This window comes from Pelophylax lessonae, assembly GCF_965119305.1.
Source record: "Pelophylax lessonae genome assembly, chromosome: 5".
NCBI lineage: Eukaryota > Metazoa > Chordata > Amphibia > Anura > Ranidae > Pelophylax > Pelophylax lessonae.
The window spans coordinates 85,827,760-85,850,511 of record NC_138772.1 but is presented as its reverse complement, the minus strand read 5'-3'; the positions used below and the strand labels follow the sequence as shown (position 1 = coordinate 85,850,511).

General features: G+C 43.3%; 1 protein-coding gene across 1 annotated transcript in view; it reads right to left on the bottom strand.

Moving 5' to 3' along the window:
- The window catches only part of ZEB1 (zinc finger E-box binding homeobox 1), a 242,189-nt gene that overhangs the window by 69,295 nt on the left and 150,142 nt on the right, over positions 1 to 22,752 (bottom strand). The window contains exon 2 of the mRNA XM_082258387.1: positions 12,032 to 12,226. Within this exon, the coding sequence (XP_082114513.1) occupies positions 12,032 to 12,226 (195 nt within the window). The remainder of the gene's footprint in view (positions 1 to 12,031; positions 12,227 to 22,752) is intronic.

Genomic DNA, 22,752 nt, shown 5'->3' with positions numbered 1-22,752 from the left:
CCTGGAACAATTTACTCCTTGCGTCTGGGAAGAGAGTTTCTCAAGAGTAGGAATTTCCCATCTTTCTTGATAAAACATGGAAATCCCCTTAAATGAAGAGAAAGACACATAAGAATCTTCCCAGGAGTTCTGAGGTGGATCTCAGGGTTTTGTCTGCTATATTGTTACTAATATTGGTGAGACATCACCAAAACGTTCATGCTTTCCCAGCTACCCTTAACATGATACTAGACACACACTGTTTTATTATCATTATTCCTTCTCTTTCTGTATATGGATGATGCCACTGTACAGGCATACCCCACTTTTAAAGCGGAGTTCCACCCAAAATTGGAACTTCCGCTTTAGGGAGTCCTGACCCCCCGACATGCCACATTTGGCATGTCATTTTTTTCGGGGGGGAGCGGGTACCTAGTTTTGACAGGTACCCGCTCCCACTTCCGCTCGGAGCGCCGCGGCACCCTGAACGGAAGTTCTCCTCTCCCCCTCCCTCCCTGCAATCTTCTGGGACACGTCAGAGGTCCCAGAAGATTGCCGGCCAATCAAGACGCGCAGCGCGACTCGTGGGTACCCGGCTGTGAAGCCGCAACTGTCACAGCCGGGTGCCCACAGCAGTGATGCCAGCGCCGAGGGAGAGGATCGAGGCTTCGGGTGGCCGCATCGCTGGACCGTTGGACAGGTGAGTGAATGGCTGGAACTCCGCTTTAAGTACACAATGGGAGCAGAGCATGTATGTAAAAGGAAAATGTACTTAAAGTGAAGCAATACCTTTTTTCATTTCTCAATGCATGTAAATACACTAGCTCCATAGGAAATCTTGGTCAGCTTTACATGGCACTGCTCCCAAACCATGTGACAAGGACACCAAGCTTGGGGAGCATGTTAAAGGGAACAAGGACTATGACATGGTAGATTACCTAGACAAGCTGGCTGGCCACAAATAGGATATGTTGTAGTCCTGGGGGTCCCCTCTCGGTGCTCTCTAAGTTTAGTATCCCTGTCACTTATGGTTTGGGAGCAGTGCCATGTCAAGCTGACCAAGATTTCCCATAGACGCCAATGTTAAAAACCAGGAATAGTGCCATGCCAAGCTGACCAGGCCGTGTCCGTACTCGCGAGTGTACGTAAAGTGAGTGTACTTAAAGCGGGGTATGCCTGTAATTACTTTAAAAAAAAAAACATCTAAGTACCTTTTTCTTCTGGTGATTGTGGCACTCTCATTCTATAAGGCCCCTTTCACACATACAGTCCGTTTAGATCCGCCTGTCAGTTTTTTTAGGCGGATCTGAACGGATGCCCTATGCATCTCTATGGGGCAGCGGATGTCAGCGGAGACTTGTCCGCTGACATCTGATCCGATCCAGTCCGTCAAATCGGGACGGATGGAAACCCTATTTTCCATCCGTCTGGCGGATCGGATGAGAATGGATAGGTGGTCCATTCTCATCCGATTCCCCCATAGAGAACAGCGGGGATCTGGCGACTCTGTCTCCGCACACAGAGCGGAGACGGAGCTGTCATCCGCCTGCTCAGCGGGGATGGGCGGATCGATCCCTCGCTGAGCAGAATGGCTCCGTCAACGGAATGGAGCCATGTGAAAGGTGCCTAAGACTTCATATTTGAAGCGGGGTTGTCCTCCAAAATTTGAGAAGGTATGGGGTAGCTGGGCCTCGAGGACTGACATGACTGGGTATTCCCACATGATTTCCCCACTCACTGTGAGCTGCCGTTGCTTGGGACGATGAAGGGACTTGTTCTGATGGCCTTGTCCACTGGTACACCATCTGGCTTAAATTAGAGTACTGGCTAGTCCAGTAAAGGGGGGGGGATACACTGTTATATGTTATATTATATAGTCTATTTCTACTCCAGTATTTGTTATTTTGTACGCACACAATTACTCTAGTTATGACATGCTAAAGTGTGGCAGGTCCACCGATATGCAGAGAAGTGGTGGTGGGGGGAGGGGAGGTGGTTCGGGTTGTTGACAGTGGCAAGAGAGTTCTGTGTAGTCTCTCTTGCTGTCTTTTTAAGGGTTGTTTTTTTTTACAGTATATTTGTACTATTGTTTTCCTAAAACTCCATAAAACGTCATTTAAAAAAAAAAAAAAGTACCCTTTTTCCTAATTGATATACAGCTGTCACATGACTCAGATCTTTCCCAGTCTGTCTACAGGGAAACAGTGGCAGGAGGAGCTTTTATTCCTCTGCTGCTGGTCACATGTTCAAAAAAAAAAAAAAAAGGTCTTTGAAATACAAAAGTAAAATACATAACTAATATCAATAAACTGTTTTATATTGTCATACAAATATGTATTATTTTTTGGCAATAACATGGTGTGGACGGATTTGTTCCAGTCACAGGTTGTATCATGTCCTTCCAGCCTGTGTCCTATTCCAGGTACACACGAGCTGAAAATCAGCCACAAATGGACAGTTTGGTACTTGGAACTTTTGGTCCTCACGAAGCAGACTTTTGGTCCTTGTGTACAGCTCCCTGTCCGACAGAAGGCAGTCTTACAACCAGCTTCTGTCGAATGGGCATGCTGGAAAACCAGCATCTGATTGGTATCCGATCAGTGCTGCCAGACAATGGCTGCAAGCACTGACTGTTGTGTTCTGGTGGCGTCCTGTCAGAATACAATAGCACAGCAGGGGAGGTTGCTGTGCTAACATCACTTGTGTTAGTACAGCAATCTGTCAGGTTTTTTTTCGTTCAGCCTGCTGGCTTGAATGACAAATATAAACTTAGAGTGTGTACCAGACTTTAGAAAAACAAGGAGGTGAAGCCACCATCAATCAAGATGTCATATTCCACCCCAATTTTATTTAAAACAGGGAAAATGGCTCCTCCTAGGTGTACCAATTATTTAATCACCCTGCAGCTGCCATCAATTTTGGGAATAGTCCCAAAATAAGTGGCTGTATGTTTAAATTTGAGGCGCTGCGTAGTTTGATAGTGATAATTATTGTCCATATAATCCACCTCAGTGTAAGGGGGCCACTCACCAGATGGATCCGGGCCACCAGGACCCCCACAGCTTGATATATAAAATTGGTCAATGTGTTTTCGCCTAAGCACATATCCATTCGTCATTGAAACTTTTAGGGAGGTGATAGGTGGGATTTGAACCTATGACCTGACTGTAGAGCTGCACGATTGTGGCCAAAATGAGAATCACGATTTTTTAGCTTGGAATAAAGATCACGATTCTCTGTGTAACAAAAAAAAATTGGGATAACTTTACTGTTACGTTTTTTTTTTTTTTTATTCATTAAAGTCTATTAATTGCGTTTGAAAGACTGCTGCGCAAATACAGTGTGACATAAAATATTACAACAATCACCATTTTATTCTGTAGGGTCTCTGCTAAAAAATATATAAAATGTTTGGGGGTTCTAAGTACTTTTCTAGCAAAAAAAAAAATGATTTTAACTTGCAGGCAACAAGTGTCAAAAAAAGGTCTAGTCTTTAAGAGGTTAAACTTCCTTTCTCCCTGGCAGAGGGAAGGAAAAGATACAATGTAATCATTTTGTTTATAGTTACTGGGAGACTATTGCTGATAGGCGTTTGTTTGCGGGAGGCTTTTTTTTTTTTTCCCACAGCTGTTCTCTCTGCAGCTATGCAAAGAATCGAGCATATGTCAGGTTTAGATCGTCAGGAGGGGTGAATCGAGATCGCGATTTTCATACGATTAATCGTGCAGCTCTACCTGACTGTTGTTAGATCAAAGCGCTAACCACTAAGCCACGGTGTTGATCAAATGGACCAATTTTTTATATCAAGCTGTGGGGGTCCTGGTGGCCCGGATCCATTTGGTGAGTGGCCACCTTACACTAAGGTGGAGGAGCATCACTAATGAGCACTCGTGTGAGGAGAATACAGAGCACATTCAAGCACGGGGTGTAGAAGATACTCAATTGTTTACCTGGGAAACAAACTGATTATTTGTTTCAAATATATATGTGTATATTAATTCCATGTAATGATATTGACAACATTCACGTGAACATGTCTTAATGATTTACAAGATTTTCATTTTGAATCTGGCGCCAGACAGTACCAGGAAGAAATGTCACTCATGACATCCCTTCCGGGTTTTTGCAAGGAGACCAGATCAAAGCCAAATGATCGGGTCTTCGGTGTCCGTCCAGGCTGGTTGCCCGGGTCTCCCGGTGGGGCGGGAGACCCAGGCGAGCCGCGGAAGGCGATGGGAGACCGGGGCGAGCCACGGAAGGCGGCGGGAGGGGGGGACGTCCCCTCCCGCTCCTTGTAATGACAGCCGAGTGGCTTCTCAGCTGCATCGGTTGTCATTACAAGACAGCCGACCATTGGCTATGGACGCCGGTACCAGGGTGATGCCTCTAGCTGCAGGCATCACTCCGGTACAAGCACTTTCCCGAAATAAATGCAATATCGGTCACCTTGGTGGCCAATTCCGATATATCGGGGAAAGTGCATATCAGCCCTTGATATATCGGCTTTGCCGATAATCGGTCGATCCCTAATCTGTAGTGTTTACTTGTCTTTCTCTAAAGCTCAAAGTCCTGTTTCTCTCTGGTGTTTTGTTCCTCTGTTATCAGCATGTGCCAATTCTGACAAGTTCTCGGACACATGAAATAACATGAGCTAAAAATGAGTGTGGGGGAGGGTGCTTAGAGGGAGATAAGCACTGAGCTTGTCTATTCAGAATACAGCTCTGCATGTTCCTTCATTCTTCTGCCTATGTGAAGTGTCCCTTTCCTCCAATCAGCTCTCACACAGTGTATGTGCAGTCTCTCCGCCCTCCCCTATGTACTGCTTGAAGATGAAGAAATATTTTTGAACACAATCTGCACATTTGAAAGGGTGTAGAAAGGGGAAGACAGCAGATATACAGGTAAAAGTTATGTAGGAGGGTTTGTTTTATCTCTGTGTATCATCTGAGGCTGTTCACTTCACTGGGTATATGTGAGGGTTTACAACCACTTTAACAAAGCTGTCCCTTGCCCAGCCTCTCTCCCTTCCATACAGTCATCTCTGCATACACATTCACTTCCAGTGGGTTAGCCCAGAGCACATGTCAGTTTTCATAGGATGAATGGCCATGAAAGATTATATCTGGACCCAGTTACCCACTATGGCCATTCTGGTCCAACCAATGGGAAATTAGTGTATATAGAGAGATGGCAAAACTAGAGAGGGAACTTATGGTATGGCATCATCTAAGGCAGGCCATTAAACTATTTGGTGCTGAGGGCCAATAGGGTGATTACTGGTTTTTAGAACAAAAGTGTGACTTTCTTTTATGAAGTGCAGTCCAATTTGTACAGGTTATAAATTTATGCCGTTTTATAAGTCATCATAATAGCAAAGATAGTGATTGCAGCTATTTACTGTATGTGTTCTGTCAGTTTCCCCTTTCAGCAAATTTTGCAGGTCAGACATTGCCTCTCGATAGAATATTTTCATGAGAACTTTTTCCTATGAGAAATTCTTGTGGTCTTATCTGTGTAGGCGAGGAGGGCAAACAGACACCTTGCACACCTGCTTTGAGCAGAGGAAGAGACTATCTAATGGTTCATCACTGCAGTGTGGTTACTGATATATATTTATAAAAGTGTGGTTTAATATCTACAGTATCTACAAATGAGCACATGATATTCTACTTGTACTAGTCTTACACTTGGTAATTTAAATTATCTCACTTAGGCCCCCGTGTTAAAGTGTTCCTAAACCCAGGGTCCTGCATTCACTATATCTGGTCTCCCACAGTACACAGAACATGGAAATGTAATAGTTTTAGTGGATATACTGTACACTGCTAAATACCTTTTCTCATCAGCAGTATATAGCAGTCCTATGACTTCTATCGGTGCCTCGTTAAAGCTTGTAGGAGGAGTTTTCAAACTCCACTGGCTGTCCTATCAGGATTCAGGACCCCAGACACTCTGTCTGGACAGTACTGATTGGCCCTGTGCTGATCACATGCACCCTCCCAAGAAAAAAAAAAACTCTCTAGCAATACACACCAGACTGAGCATGTGCAGCCTGACTCCAGTAACTTTGTCTTATCCGGGCATGTTATGGGGACAATGAAGGGGGGATCTGTGGATACAGGAACAAACAATCTTTTTATACAATGCAGAGGATTAACCCCCTAGGTTCCACAGTGAGTATAACAAGCATGCTTTACTTTACTGCATAAAAACTTTTTTTTAGTTTTGGACAGAGTGGAGAGGGTTTAGAATCCCTGTCAGTTCTTATTGCTGTCTTTGCCCCCGTTGAGGAGATTCGCCCTCTCTATTTGTCCTGTTTACTATTATCATTAAAAGTGAAAGTAAAGAAAATCCAAAATTTTGGGTTGTCCCCAGAAATGTAATAGAGGAGAAATCTTCCAATGAGGACACTAGTTCTGGTGACCTGGGGGTCCCCAAGGGATTCTCTTAATTTCCAGGGATTTCCTCTCGCTTCCTGTTTGGCTATGGGACAGGAAGTGAAGTGAAATCTCCGCAATGGGACACAGATGGCGTAAAAAAAATCTGACAGGTTATAGCACTCCCTTGCTCTATTCATAATGGAAAAAAAAAAATGTTGCCTATAGTTTGAGTTTAAGTTCATACAGGGAGAGTGAAGCCCTGTCTTAGTATTGCAGCAGAAAAGTTACAAGAGGTGTAACTTTTTTAGCTTTGGATAAAGTAGGACATGGTTAAAACTCCTCACATGATTATTCTCTTTTTTACTCTTTGTGACCATTGGGGATATTTTTCTTTGCGTTTTTCAAGACACAGCAGTAAATAAAAGGAAATCACCCCATATAAATAGAGATCCTCTTTTAGACCACTTGCTCTGGAAAACTTGTCTCCATTGGAAGAGTCCCCCCCTATCCCTATTCCAATGACTCAGAATTTAAGATTTTCTCTAACTTCCAGTCCCAGTCACAATGGTCAACAGGACAAACATAGAGGGTGATGGGTACACAGACAGCAGTAAAAATCTGATAGAGGTTCCAAGTCTTCCATACACTATTCTATAATGGCTTTAGACCCACTTTTACTCCACATAATCTACCAATGGTAAAATCAACTAAATAGGAAGATTTTTTCCATGCATAACTGAAAACTTCCAAATAGGACATGCTTCTATTCAGATGCTTTGCATTGTGGTGGGAAAAGCAATCAAGGACAGGCGTACACTTTGGTAGAGCTGCTAGCAAAGGTTCCATAGTCCCTAGTAGCAGGGTCCCTCCAGCTCCCATTAGGAAGCTCATGAGTATGGCCAGATCTCGGAAGTCCCTGTACTCGTGAGCTTGTATGCATTCTAGTTCCCTTTGCTACCAATACAATATACCTTCCTGCGACCGGACAGGAGGGGAAGCAATAGAAACTTTTGGACCTGTCTTGCATTTACAGATATGGGGAGCTGTATTTGTTACAAACTGAGTGGTAGTTTTTTTTTTTTTAATATTTAGTCAGGGTTACATTAAAGGGTACGTTTAAATATAACCACAGTGCTACCTACCTAGAGTTTGCATGTTCCCCCTGTGCCTGTGTGGTTTTCCTCCCAGTACTCCAGTTTCCTCCCACACTTCAAAGACATGCTGGTAGGTTATTAGCACCTGTCTAAATTGGCCCTACTAAGTGTATGTATGAGTGTGAGTTAGGGAACATAGATTGTAAGCTCCTTGAGAGCAGGGACTGATGTGAATGTATAATAAAGCACTGTGTAAATTGACAGTGCTATATAAGTACCTGTAATAAAAAAAAAAAAAAAATATATATATATATATATATATATAGCTTATTCTTAAATACGACCAAACAGCTGCATGTGTTTGCAGGCATGTGTAGGGAGTCTTGATGCTCATACTCAATTTATTTTCCATGTCTGTGTAAAACCTAAAGTACTCTTCCGAATAACTAAACCTGCCTTCCTGCACTGTGTATACATCTGATACACTCCGCCTGATTAAAAAAACATTTTCATGATAACATTATTTGTGCATTAGATCATCACTCGATGAAAGCAGAGAAAACCTACGTAAGAGACTTTTCTATTGTCATTTTAGGTTTGTTGGAGAATGTACAGAACCAGTACATTTCTTGGAAACTACATTTAAGAAAAAATACTTTTTTCAATCATTGGGCCTTTTATGCACCATTTTTTTGCATTTTGATTACTATACACATTTTTCTCACATTCTTTTAAAATGTGAAATTTCATGTAGGTGATACTGGCCCAATTTCTTTATTGACTTTTTTCTTTAGTCAATATATAGGATGTTTAAAACACATTGGTTTTAATTAGTGATCGACCGATATAGTTTTTTTAGTGCCGATACCGATATTTTGGTAATCGAATATCGGTATCGGATGATATTTTTGGACATTTAAAAAATTTATTTTTTTTTTTTATTAAAAGGTACTGTTGTGGAGGGATCTGGGGGTCTAGAAGTCCCCAAACCCCTCCTCTGCACTTAAAAGCATTTAAAATGCCAAGTTTGGCTGTTTTGAATGCTCGCATTTTTGCTGCCGAGTATGTCATGACATCACTTCCGGGTTTTTTACATGGAGACCTGATCAGAGCCGAATGCGGCTTTGATCGGGTCTTCTCTTCGGCGGCCGTGCAGGTAGGATGCCCAGGGCTCTCGGTGGGACGGGAGACCCGGGCAAGCCACGGAAGGTGGCGGAAGGGGGGAGACGTCCCCTCCCGCTCCTTGTAATGACAGCCGAGCGGCTTCTCAGCCGCATCGGTTGTCATTACAAGACAGCTGACTGTTGGCTATGGACGCCAGCACTGGGTGATGCCTCTAGCTGCAGCCATCACTCCGATACAGCACTTTCCCCTAAATATCAGCAATATCGGTAACCTCAGTGGGCGATTCCAATATATCGGGGAAAGTGCATATTGGCCCCCGATATATCAGCATTGCCAATGTGTTCTCCCGCCAGGGATGGCTCCCCGTCGCCCCCCCACCTCTCCATTTGCCAGGAGAACACAATAGCTCAGCAGGAGGGATTTCCCCCTCATCACTGACTGTGTTGATAGGGGAATTAAGTGATTTTCTTTCCAGCAACTCGAGGTAAAACGAATTATCTATGTCCTACCTTAGACTTCTGGAGACTGAATACATGCTGCAAGAAACTGCTAGAGATCACTGCTAATACAGCACCTTTACAAACCGGTGATCCCACTTCCACTGCTAACTGTTGAGGTCCGAAGACCTCCCAACAAGTACCAAACAAACACATTCAACCTTTAGGGCTGCAGGTTGGGCATCAGGGTACTAAAAGGTACAGGTCACGGTTCTCCCTAATATCTGCATTCTAGTGAATTCAAAATTATAAAATTTCTACTTTGTAGGGCTACCATGGAAGTCCAATTATATGATTAAAAAAAAAAAAAAAATATATATATATATATATATATACACCCAAATTCTTAACAAAGATATTTTGTTACAAAAGTATAAAGACACAAGACAGGAGTTAAAAACAAGGTATACCTATTAAACTCAAAATTCCACCCAAAATGATCCTTTTAATGAAAAAATATGTAATTACATCCTAAAATATAGATGTATGTATAAATTCACTCACAACTCGACATATTAAGTATAAACAGCAAGGATGTGTTCCTACCACCACTATTCCTACGTGACCATTACTTCCTTCCTGTTTATACATATATATCTATATTTTATCTTTTTTTGTTTCATATATTTAAACTTCCATGGTAGCCCTACAAAGTAGACCATTTTATAGGAGTGGTTTCTTGGAGTAGCCGTCAGCTATGGGCTCCAGAAGTGTTATATAGTTCTTTATAATTTATCCCTTAAGGGTGTGGACTTTGTGGTCTGCCTACAATATTGGTTGCGGTTCTCCAAACTCATTTATGAAGAACTTGCAGCCTGATGAAAAAGGAAGCTTGATTGAAGGTCTATACTTGGTGTGTCTTAACCATGCTGGATGTAATTGTGGAGGGAATTGTCCTTGGTAAGGTCCCTGGCAGCAGTGAAGACTTGGCAGGTGACCAAATGCAGCACCAGGCCACCTAAAAACAAGACTGCTTTAATGCCTGCATGACACTCTTTATCGATTAGATAGTCAGAATAAAGATGGATTAGGCCTTGGAGTCACAGGAACAAGCTGGACTGTAAAGACTGCCCTGTAGATTATTTTTATTTTTTTATATACAGGGTTCATACACATTTTCATCAATAAAATTCCATGACTTTTCCATGACTTCACGTAAATATTCATGACCTAATGTTTCATGAAATGTCTATGTATACATGTTAAATAAGAAGAAAAATCCATGTCACACCCAGCATATTTTTACTAAAATAAATAACAATCTTTGTAGTGGACAGTACCTCTGCAGTTAGGGTTTCGTTTCTGGATACAGCATGACTCAAAATGGTCCCTTGTTTTACAGTGGATGAGATGGAAGCACCGCTGCCGCAGCTGGGAGCCGGTGTCGCTTCAGGCGCACGGGTGAAAAAGCCAGCAATCGGATTGGAAGCTGTCAAGCACACAGCTGCAGACTGGTGCTTTGCACCTTTAGCGTGGCTAGACAGCGCTGCCTCTCCCATGTTCGAAATGTCAAACGTTTTACGACACACACTGTACATTTAGCGGACATGATACAGGAGAAGGTCAGAGGCTGCTGACATGATACAGGAGGTGGTCAGAGGCTGCGGACATGATACAAGAGAAGGTCAGAGACTGCGGACATGATACAGGAGGTGGTCAGAGGCTGCAGACATGATACAGGAGGTGGTCAGAGGCTGCGGACATGATACAGGAGGTGGTCAGAGGCTGCGGACATGATACAGGAGGTGGTCAGAGGCTGCGGACATGATACAGGAGGTGGTCAGAGGCTGCGGACATGATACAGGAGGTGGTCAGAGGCTGCGGACATGATACAGGAGGTGGTCAGAGGCTACGGACATGATACAGGAGGTGGTCAGAGGCTATGGACATGATACAGGAGGTGGTCAGAGGCTGCGGACATGATACAGAAGGTAGTCAGAGGCTGCGGACATGATACAGGAGGTAGTCAGAGGCTGCGGACATGATACAAGAGAAGGTCAGAGACTGCAGACATAATAGAAGAGCACAGGGGAAGCAGAGAGCACTGGAGGAGGGGGGGGGGACTGGAGAGAATTAAGGGGGTGTTTGGAAAGCATTGCAGGGGGGTTGGAAGGCGCGGGGGGGGGAGCATGGAAAACCAGGGGGATGGAGAGCACAGGGGGAGAGGGGGGGGAATGGAGAGCACTGTCTGGGGGGAACTGGAAATCACTGAGGGCAGTGGGGAGGGTCGGCCGCGGTTTGCCTGGAGACACTGTGGCTAGCAGCAGCAGTAACAGCCGGGAGATTATCAACCAATGAGGCAGCGGAAGCGTCACTGGAGGACGGGCCGGCCGCATGAACGTGATGACGCGGGGGTGCGGTAACCGAAACGGTTACCGCCCCCTTCCGCGTCATCATCACGTTCATGCGGCCGGCCCGTCCTCCAGTGACGCTTCCGCTGCCTCATAGCTGCCTGATTGGGTCATCCCTTTGGCTGCTGCTGGCCAATGACAGCACGCGCATACCGCGGACCCGGAAGGACGCTAATACAGCAAAATGTAAATACAGTATGTGGCAATATAATTATCATAAAATAATTAAGCATCCGCTCCCCGCTCCTCCACAGTAATTTAATTCCATGACTTTTCCAAAACCTAGTGTGTTTCCTAATTTTCCATGACCTTTCCAGGCCTGGAAAGTGTCATCTAAAAATTCCAAGACTTTTCCAGGATTTCCAGGACCGTATGAACCCTGTATATAATAGTTTTTTTTTTCCATAAACTATACAAAACACTCCGAAATATGGAGAAAAGACATCACAAGATGGGATCAAATAGGTCAAGCATACGCATACAGATCATAGAAAAATCCTACATTTGGATTCCAAACTCCATTAGAGTACATACTGTACATACAGTATATAAGGATTCCTATTGTCTAAACCCTGAAGATTCTACAGCGAAACAGTACAGCGTACCTTCATCATCCCAGCAACTTTGTTTCACACTTTCGCTGCCTTCTGCTAATACTGTTTGGTCGGTTGACAAGTCATCTTCTGGCACGCTGCCCTCGCCATCTGCCGCATCCGTAACGCTCTCCTCTTCTACGATGTGCAATTTGTCTTCATCATCGGAATCAGAATTTGCGTCTAACACATTGTTGTAACTGGTAACTGTGAAAGAGAAAAAGGAAACGTTGCTCAGTGCATGCGACTCATGGCAAGCATGTGCTAATAGCATTTGAGGTAGCAAGCATTTACTATGAGCTCATGATGTTGCAAATTAGGAAGCGCCATCAATTAGCTATTCTCTGCAGACCACATGGGGAACACTAAGCTTCTAATTAGAATATATAAATAAAAACATCACAGGCAGATAAAGTCAGCAGAGACATCATTCCACGCTGCTAACTTTTCCCTGAATATTTATTACGCAGGAAGGTGAAAGATACGAGCAAAATTAAACATTTACCTCCTCCTTATCTCTGCTTACACCTTTGTGGACAAAAAAATGACTGGAAATTGTAATGTATTAGGAATGTTTTCATTCCTATTGATGGGATTTTCCATAGGTTGGGTTGAATAATTCAACAGGCATAGGTAAAGCTGAACTCCGGGCACAAAAAAAAAAAAAGAGCAAATTTAAATATCTCTATCTATAGCAACAAAGGATATGAATCAACTTTGTGTGTACCAAATGCCTTTTCAAATGATATCAATAATAAGTAGCAATAGATGTTATGATAAAAATAGATATTGGGTTTTTTTTAGACCAGATTTCAATTTTTTATGGTATAAACTTACATGCAAGGTTCACTATTCAACCAATCTCAGATATAATTAATAATGAATACTAAACTCTAATGAGCACTGTTTAAATTAACAAAACCAAACCCCGTAGTAATTTCAGAAAATTATATATATATATATTTTTTTTTTAGTGAGCGTACTTAAAAGAAACACAAACACATAGGAAGTGCATACAATCACAAACACCTATTGATAACAGGCATCTGTAAGGACACCACGATGAATATTTTATACCGCATGTATGATTTTGAGCCTGGATATATTCAATATTTTTAACTCATTACAGTCTCATATTTTATAGTTAATAGAAGGAAAAAAAATGGGCACTGATGGCGTGCACTGTGGGCACTGATGGTGAGCACAGCCGATCACATGGGTAAAGAGCCAAGTCACTGGCTCTTTACAAAGATCGGGGTCGCGCCATAACCTAGCAACACAGCACGGCCACAATCGCTGCACTGCGCACCCCGGTGGGCGTGCATGAGAGGTTGTTCTGGTGCGCCATCATATGACGGTGTCCCAGAACAATAGCCGCACCGCTCCGCCGTCATTTGATGGTGGGCGGGCGGGAAGTGGTTAAATGAGTTTACCAAAAAATGTAAATATTGTAGAATATACAGCCTCACGCTACATAACTAAGCTGAATAAACTCAATTATTAATGTATCCTGAATAGAAAACTATCTTTAGATAGATTTTTACTCCAAAAGCATTTTATTAAAATAAATTTGATGAAAATCAAAATAATCAGATTTAAATAAAAAAAAAAAAAAAAATCATCAATTTTTGTCCACCCTACATGGAATGATGGTGGGTGGATGGGGCTCTATGAGCCAGCACTTGGCCTCAAAGTTAGCGAAACAAAAGAATATTCCTGACCAGATGAGTTACCAATCTTTGTTTCAAGATGGCCGACCGGCTCAGCAGACCCTTCCTGCACATGTGTAACCTGTATGGTATGCAGGAATTAACTCAGAGCTTCAAAACATATTTTTCGGAATAAATAGTTATACCAATGGAAAAATAAAGTGCCAAAGAGACACTAAGCCAATTATTTCACTTCTTCCTCCTTTTACTAGAGCCAGGTGAATGAATCACCGAGACCTTTAACGCATAATTCCAATGGAGTAGAATTAAAGCAAGCACTGCCCATTCTTCTCTCATACAGACAGCCATGCCTAGAGTTCAGGATATGAAATTCCTCCCTTTGTCGGTGTGTCGGCCATGACGCAGTTCAGCATAAAAAGAGGAGCAGGAGAATGATGGCTGTGAACGTACACCCAGCCAGACCTGCCAATAAAACACACTGCAGCGGGTTAAGATATCCTCCAGCAAGAGCAACAAGTGCTGATTAAGGCTGAGCTCCGGGCACATTTATAAAGGACACAAATTAACAAAGCTCTGTAGTTCTGGTAATAAAATCTGCTTTGTGATTTTTACCTACAGCTAAGCCTATAATAAAACTTACCTGTAGGTAAAATTAATATCTCCTACACGGCCATCTTTTAGGAGCTATTCACACTGGATGCAGCCTGTGACGTCACTGGAGCATGGGCACTGAAGGTCTGGCATACTGTGCCAGAATCGAGGGCTCCCGTGCAAATGCGCAGGAGTGACATAATCGCGGCTACGGCCACTCACTCAGCCGGAGTCCGCGATCCCATAAGGAATGGAAGCCTACTGGAGTGCTTTGTTCTACGGCAAGTATTTCATAATGTACTAGTATGTGATGCGTACTAGCATATTATGCAATTGTTTTACAGGGGAACGTTTTTAACTTTTTTACGGCGATTTGCTTTAATGCAATTGTGTTTTTTTTTATCTACAAAACCGCCACGAGTCACTGCATTAGTGTGTGTTTTAGTGGAACTCAAGATAGAGCTTAGAATGCAGCCCTATTTGCACGAGAAGCTTGCACTCTGATGAAACATTTGCTGAGACTGTCACATCTAATAGAATGCCAGGAGTGTAATATTTCCTTGGCCATGAAGACCGATCATCTAGGATCAATAAAAAACTGCTTTTCTGGAACTCTAAAATGGGCTTATCGCACAATATTAGAATGGCACAATTTATATTAGATCTTTAATATCAGCAGATTTGCAATGAATAGTTGCTGTCACACACCTTTCAAATGAACAGTCAACAGCCAGCATGACTTACTGCACTAAAATGATGTGACCGCTAAGATGCAGGGTCTAAAAAGCCATACCAGTGGGTATGAGCTGTGCCAGTAAATTAGACCAACTGACTTCAGCTAGCATTAGCCTGACGAAGGAGCACGGATGCTCCCAACGCGTGCACCCCCTGTCATCTTCTCACCGGATGTGATGTCTACAGGACCGGAAGCAGGAAGTCGGAACCTCACCGCGAGTCCTCCACCGCCGCCAACCTGCGGACCAGCTGCCATACACCAGATTTCCCAGGGGAACGCCGGCACCCTGCTTCCGTCCCACGTCGCACAAGACAGAGAAGGAGACAGATGATCCTCCATCACTCACTACATCATTTTAACTTTACCTCTGAGTAAGTTACTATGTTTATTGTCCGCCAATAAATTTTACACTAAGCTGGTGCTGCTCTCTCCTGCTTTCTGTAAAAAATGGTAGCCTTCATCTTTTAGGCCTCATGCACACACAGAGCGTTTTTACAGCGGCTTTTAGGAGCGTCAGACATATTTTTTTTTTGCAGCTTAAAAACGCCCCTCCATGTTATTCTATGGCCTCGTGCACACACAGGCCTTTAGAAGCTGTAAGTGGAATAGGCGTTTTCAAGCTGAATAAAAACCCAGGGCCAGCGCGTTCTGGAGCAGCAGCATTAAGCTGTAAAAACGCCTGACGCTGCTAAAGGCTGCACACAGCGTTAGGCCACATCAGATGTTTTTAAGCTGTTTGTAGTTGGATTTGAGGTTGGAAAATAGAAGAGGGCAGAGAAAGGCCGCTAAATGCTAACGCTGCTAAACGTGGCTAAAACGTGCATTAACACCAATGCAAAACGCTTCTAAAAGCACGTTTTTAAAGCTGCTTTTTCCTGGTGTCAGAACTGGCTTTGCAGCTCGTTTTATCAAACACCCTGTGTGCATGAGGTCTTAAAACTGCGTGCTAATGTGCGTTTTGTAAGGGCAGCCCACTCATCATGAATGGTCTGTTAATGCACGGCAGCATTTCAATGAGTTAACTCCCAGATTTTGACAAAAATAAGCATAAAGCATCATCACGCGAATAAACGGTGGTATGTGTGAAGCATTTATATGGTAAAGCCGTTCTGTTGCCTGTGATACTGAGCAGTGAGATCCAGAGAAGTGTTATGTGTGGATGGAATAATGACACCCATGCTACTTGGTGATGTGCTCCTCTATGCACTGACTTCCATCCCTCCATTACCCAGTGGAAGCCAGCTGTTTGCATGGCTGTCATAGCTTCCCCGGCTGAAGCATTACATCATATGCAGCTATCAAGATGTAGCCAGGCAAATACAGCACACAATGTATCTGTAATGGAATTAGGCTTTCAGCTCTATTCAGCTTAAAGTAGAAGTCCAGGCAAAACCTAGCTAATGCTAAACCTGCTCTGTGCCACATTATAAACCTAATCTATCTAAGGCCTCATGCACACAGGGCGTTTTTACAGCTGCTTTTAGGAGCATCAGGCATTTTTTTTGCAGCTTAAAAACGCCCCTCCATGTTATTCTATGGCCTCATGCACACACAGCCTTTTAGGAGCTGTAAGTGGAATAGGCGTTTTTAATCTGTAAAAAAACCCAGGGCCAGCGCGTTCTGGAGCAGCAGCGTTAAGCTGACACTGCTAAAGGCTGCATACAGTGTTAGGCCATGTCAGACGTTTTTGATCTGCAGTAGTTGGATCTGAGGTCGGAAATATAGATGATGGGCAGAGATTGGCTGCTAAACGCCAACGCAGATGTGGGCATGTGCCTGTAGGGACAGCCCCATAGGCGTCCCTAGTGTCCTTTTCCTGTAGGGGGCAGCATAACCCAATGGTCAAGAAGAAGATGGAGCTACGTCTGTCAATGAACGATAGAGAAAGTACGTTTTTACAGCTGCTTTTTCCTGGCATCAGAACTGGCTTTGCAGCCTGTTTTTTCAAACGCCCTGTGTGCATGAGGCCTAACCCTGTAAAGCAAAAATCGCCGTACTTACCTTTTCTGCAACCGATCCAGTCCGGTCCCACGCTGAGCTGTCAGCTGCGGCTTCAGCACGGAGGCAGGTGCAAGAGAGGCATCCGAAAACGGAAGCCCCATAGTAAGTCTATGGGTGACGTCACTTCCCATTCATTTCACAGCCGTTGACGGTCCTCTCCAGCACGCAGCTTTTGCCACTGGAGACCGGACCGGATCAGGTGCAGAAAAGGTAAGTACAATGATTTTTGCTAAAGGCTCCGTTCACATACTGGCATCTTGGATCGTGGGCAGAATCGCATGGTATTCCTGTGATTTGCAATGGCACCCCAAACGTGGCGCGATTTTGCCACGATTGTCGCCTGACGAATCACAAACTGAATCGTGGGACACCTGTCGCCCCAAAAAAACATTGTGGTGAAATCGCACAAACAGAATCGCGGGACGCTGTCACCGAAAAACGGTACAAGAACTTCTTTTGGTCGACAGGCGTCCCACGATTCTGTTTGCGTGATTTTACCACAATTCGTCGGGCGACAATCACAGCAAAACCGTTCCGCATTTGGGAGGTGCCATTGCAAGTCAACGGAATTGCACGGCGTCCTGTGATTTCCAATAATTCGGGATCGATCCGAGACCCCACTATGTGAACGAAGCCTTACAGGGTTAGATAGATTAGGTTTAGATTCTGGCACAGAACAGGTTTAGCGTTGGTTAGGTTTTGCCTGGACTTATCCTTTAAAAGGAACCCCAGTCAAAAAAGTAAAACCTGTTCAGACGATTAGAAAAGGGCCTACCTAGAAGAGGTTTTGTGCAGCCTGCCCTTAGTACTACCAAGAAGACTGGTATGTTAAGCTTTCTACAGATGGATGAAAATTCAGCTAGATCAGCAGATATCAGCCACATTTCGATCCATGTGTGGCCAATTCTGCTTGACAGAAGTATTTACTTTTATCTTTTATCAAATTATTCTCGATCAGTGGCTGCAGCCATTGATCAGTGTATTCTGACATGAAAGAATCTCTACTGTCAGAATACAGTGTCTCAGCAGGTAGGATTCCTTCATCCACCTTCATTCAGTGGATGGGGAAATCTGTTCATTATTTTTTTGTTCAGTCCATTAGCTGAGAAAAGAAAAAAAAAAAATGGCCATCCTTACTATTGTTGGCCATTTACAGCTCCAATGTCCAATTCCTGCTGAACCGGCTGCAATTAGACTGTATTCTGTCAGCACTACTTGGCATAACAGGCTGTGATCTGAAAATCCAAAGAGCTGGGCAGAATGATCTTGGCCTAGCAGTGATTGAAGCCAATCAGATGCAGCCATTGTTTGAGTGTTCAGTTGTCAGAATACAATAGCAGGGGGGATTTCTCAATACATGCTAATCATGAATATTTCATAATAACTTTTTCAGCACGTTAGGATCCCATTTACAAGGCTGTCCTTATATGCTTTGCCTGTTTACAGACTCAATAGCTCAAGCTGAAATAGGTTATGGAAACCTAAAGCTTCATTATTAAAAAAAAAGAGTAGGAAATTTGTGTTTACAGTGAATTTGCTGTTCCACAGACATTTTTAAGCAACTATGCTTGGACTAAAAAATTAAAAAGCATTTGTTTATTCAGTGTTAAATATAATTTTGAACAAATTACTTCATCAATCAATATTCAATCAGCTGTCAGAAGTGGTACTTTACTGGCAATTCATGGAAATGAACTGTAATAAATACTAAACACAATTAAGAACACTTGTACAGAAAGGATAAGGGGCAACGAAGCACAACTAATGGAGCTCCATGTACAGTATGTTCTGGCAAACCTTATAAAAAGCACTAAACTGGTATTACAGGTATTAAACGGGTAAATTGTCCCAATTATATTTCTAACACCAGAGGTGGGGGTTAAAGTGGAACTAAAAAAATCTGCAAGCAGGCCGGCTCTTTATTGTAGAAGAGACATGTTACTGTATGTCACTATTGTAAAAAACAAACTTAGCTTCACACTGCCGCGGCTTTAAAGTCACACAGCTTTGAATCCAACATCTCTGTCTGATTTCATCGCGGCTTGAATACGACTTCTTCCAAGTCAATGCAAGTTGTGTTGAAGTCGCACTAAAGTAGTGAAAGAACATTTTTCTAAGTTGGAGCGACTTGAGTCGCGAACGATTCTATTGCTGTTAAGGGTGCACGACTTGTCAGGTGACTTTGAACTCTCAAGTCGCATGACAAGACGCGGCAGTGTGAACCGGGGCATACTTGTCAGTTCTCATACTTGTTTAGAATGAATAATGAACATTTTTGGCACAACTTGGTACCAGAATAAACGATCTCCCATGCCCATGCGCAGCAGGTTTGGCATCCTGCGTGAGAGTTACATCATCTCACTCCGGTCAATAAAGATAACCGAAGACGCTGCACCCAGAACACGCTGGGGAGACGATATTGGCCTCAGCAAGGGAGCTCACAGACTTCCTATTGCTGAATAATATATGAGTATTTGTGGACTTTAGTTTTGCTTAAGGCCTCTTTCACACAGGCTTTCCAATCAATCCACCTGTCAGTTGTTCAGGCAGGCCTGATCAGACGCTCCATGCACCCCTATGGGGCAGCGGATGTCAGACATTTCCGCTGACACCCGCTGCAATCTGATCCGATCCTGTCCGTGAAATCCAGACAGATGGTGACCCTCTTTTCCATTCGTCTGAAGGATCGGAACGGATGAAAATGGACCGCCCCATAGAGAAAAGCGGGGATCTGACAGCTTTGTCTCTGCACAGTGATTGGAGACGGCCTTGTCATCCGCCTTGTCAGCGGGGATCAGTGGATCGATCCCCCGCTAAAGCAGAGTCCGCCGGGTGGAACGCCCGTGTGAAAGGACCCTTAGGGTAGAATGGGGTCCCAGGTGAAGTAGCAGCCTACATTTCCAGCCAAAACCAATCATTCTTTATAATGAAAAAAACAAAAAGAAAACACGCATGGATGGGCAGTATTACTCATACGAACATAATAGGAAGCCTTATTGTGATAAATAGGGTGCTGACATGGAGGAGTTCACTCAAAAATGCTAACTGCCTGGCTGATTCAATTATTTTTGCATCAATGACCTGCAGATAATTTGAATTGTGCATATAAACTTGTGATGGATTACTTTGCAAGTAAAAATAAAGGAACATTATAAATTCAGCTGGCTGTTCAGATTCATCAGATAGGCAGCCTGACAGGAGCATAAATGGCAGCTGACAACGCTTCTGATAATTGTAAGGCAGTGGCTTAACATTGTCAGTGTAATGGACCATACACACTATACAATTGTCTTTAGATTTTTTCCTTTAGATTTTCCAGAACCATAGAATATGAGGTCAGACCTAAACACTTTCAGTTTGTATGCAATCAGGCAGGTCCTTGCACTACAATCTAACAACAAAAGTATATATATATATATAGTGTATTTATCGTGTGTGTACACTTTAAGGTCCGTACACACCATACGAAAATTGGAAGTAACATTTCGTCCGACGAACGATCTGCCGATTTTCGGATTGTTAGTATGGTGCTTTCGACAGCCGATTACGAATTTTCGAACGACAAAATCCTGATGTGCAGGCTATAAAATTTTTATCGCACGTGAACACAATGTCCGATTTTCGTTTAATTAGTACAGTTTTCGTCTGAAAAAAATCATAAGAGGAAGACTAGGCATGTTCAGAAACTAAAGAACACATACAAAACAATTCAACACATGACATCACTTCTGAAGTTGAATTCTGTCGTACGGGAATTTTCGTATAAAAGTAACCTCTTCACTTTCCATATGAGACTAGCATGCAACCAAAAACGGAAGACAGATCGTTCGATATTCTGATCGTGTGTACGGGGCTTTACTGCCAGAATCTTCATTGAAAAAACGTTGCAAGAGATTCAGAAAAGTGATTTGCTTAAAAAAAATGGTACGCAGATATGATACCAAATATACTGAAAAAAACCTTTGAAGCCCATTCCCCCTATTGTGCTGGGTAATGTGCGTGGAAATACACGGTACCGGCGTTGCGATGTTGCGATGCAGTGTCCCAATTCATCTTGCCGACAGATGCGTGGTGCCAGAAATGCTACACACACCTTATGTCCTCATTCATTGATGGTTTGAGGAACCTGATGTACTTCTGTGTTTGGGAGAGACAGCTGCAACATACAGACACCCATATTAATAAATGGCTGGCTGTATGCCGGTATACGCTGTGCTTGCATAAACGCCTGCGATTTATGCTCATGCAACTGTTTATGCAAACACTGCGTATACCCGTGTCCAGCCCATTCATTGATACGGGTGGATAAATGTAACGATTGTCTTTTATACAAGCCTTTTTCAACCAGGCTGCCTAGAGGTTTCTTCAGGGGTGCCTTGGCAAAATGCCTAAAATTGTCCAAAAATGTTATACAACCCGGTGTGTGGATGAAGGCTGCCTTTTAGTTACACAAAGCCACAGGTTTTCATTGTGCACCATTACAACCTTCTAGCTGCCGGCATCTTATCAACCAATGAAATCATCAGTTGATAAGGGGGATGTCTTTTGCCTGTATATAGTAGCATCCTAGTTTGACCCTCCCCTGCCCCTCTCCATCAGCGTCAGGGTCACATTAGCTGAGTGATGGAGAAGAGAAACATTGGAATACTAGTCAGTACCAGTTTGCAAAATTGTATTTGCTTTGGAAGAATAAATCGGCTCCAACGTTCGGTGTCCTACTTGGACTTTTTGATGTTGCTGAATTTTGTAAAACTTTTAGAATAGTTTGTTACATTTTAGAATGGGGTGTCTGGAGACTGTCCATGATTTTTAACCACTTCAGCTCCAGAAGGATTTACCCCCTTAAAGCGGAGTTCCGGGCACAAAAACGATTTTTTTTTTTGTGCCCCTCCGCTAGGTAGAGCTCACCTGAAAAGGAATTGGATAGTTATTTTTATTTTTTTTGTTTACTCACCTTTTTATTGAAGATCGTAAATACTCACCTATGACTGCTTCCTCCTCCAGCGCCGACGCTCACCCCGTCACTTCCTGCCTCGCGACGATTCCTGGGAGCAGAACGTCATAGCTCCCAGGAATCAATGCGACGGCACCGGCCCCGCTCGTCATTTCCGGGCGACGCCGCATTCCCCTGCTAAACAGCTTCTGGGCATGCCCAGAAGCTGTTTAGGAATGTGGCGCCGCACCGGAAGTGACGAGAGGGGCCGGTGCAGTGCATTCTGGGACACGAAGACGCGGAAGAAGACAGAGAAGAGGACCGCGCCGGCTTCAGCTGCCCACAACAGAGATGGAAACGCTGTGGAAGAAATTTTCAAAGTAAGTATTTCTTCTAAAAGGTAAGTGCGAACCGGGACAGATCAGAGGCTAGCCATTGTGGAATGTGCTAGCCCTGACTGTCCCGGGGGTATGTTCAGCAAAAAATCATTTCTGTGCCCGGAACTCCGCTTTAATGACCAGGCCATTTTTTGCGATATGGCACTGCGTAACTGACAATTGCCCAGTCCTGCGATGTTGTACCCAATTAAATTTGATGTCCTTTTTTTCCCCACAAATAGAGCTTTATTTTGGTGGTATTTGATCAGTTTTTATTTTTTGAGCAATAAACAAAAAAAGAGCGACAATTTTGAAAAAGAGAAACAATATTTGTTTTACTTTCTGCTATAAAACACATCCAATAAAAAAAATGTAAAACATCTAATTTCATCAATTTAGGCCAATATGTATTCTGCCACATATTT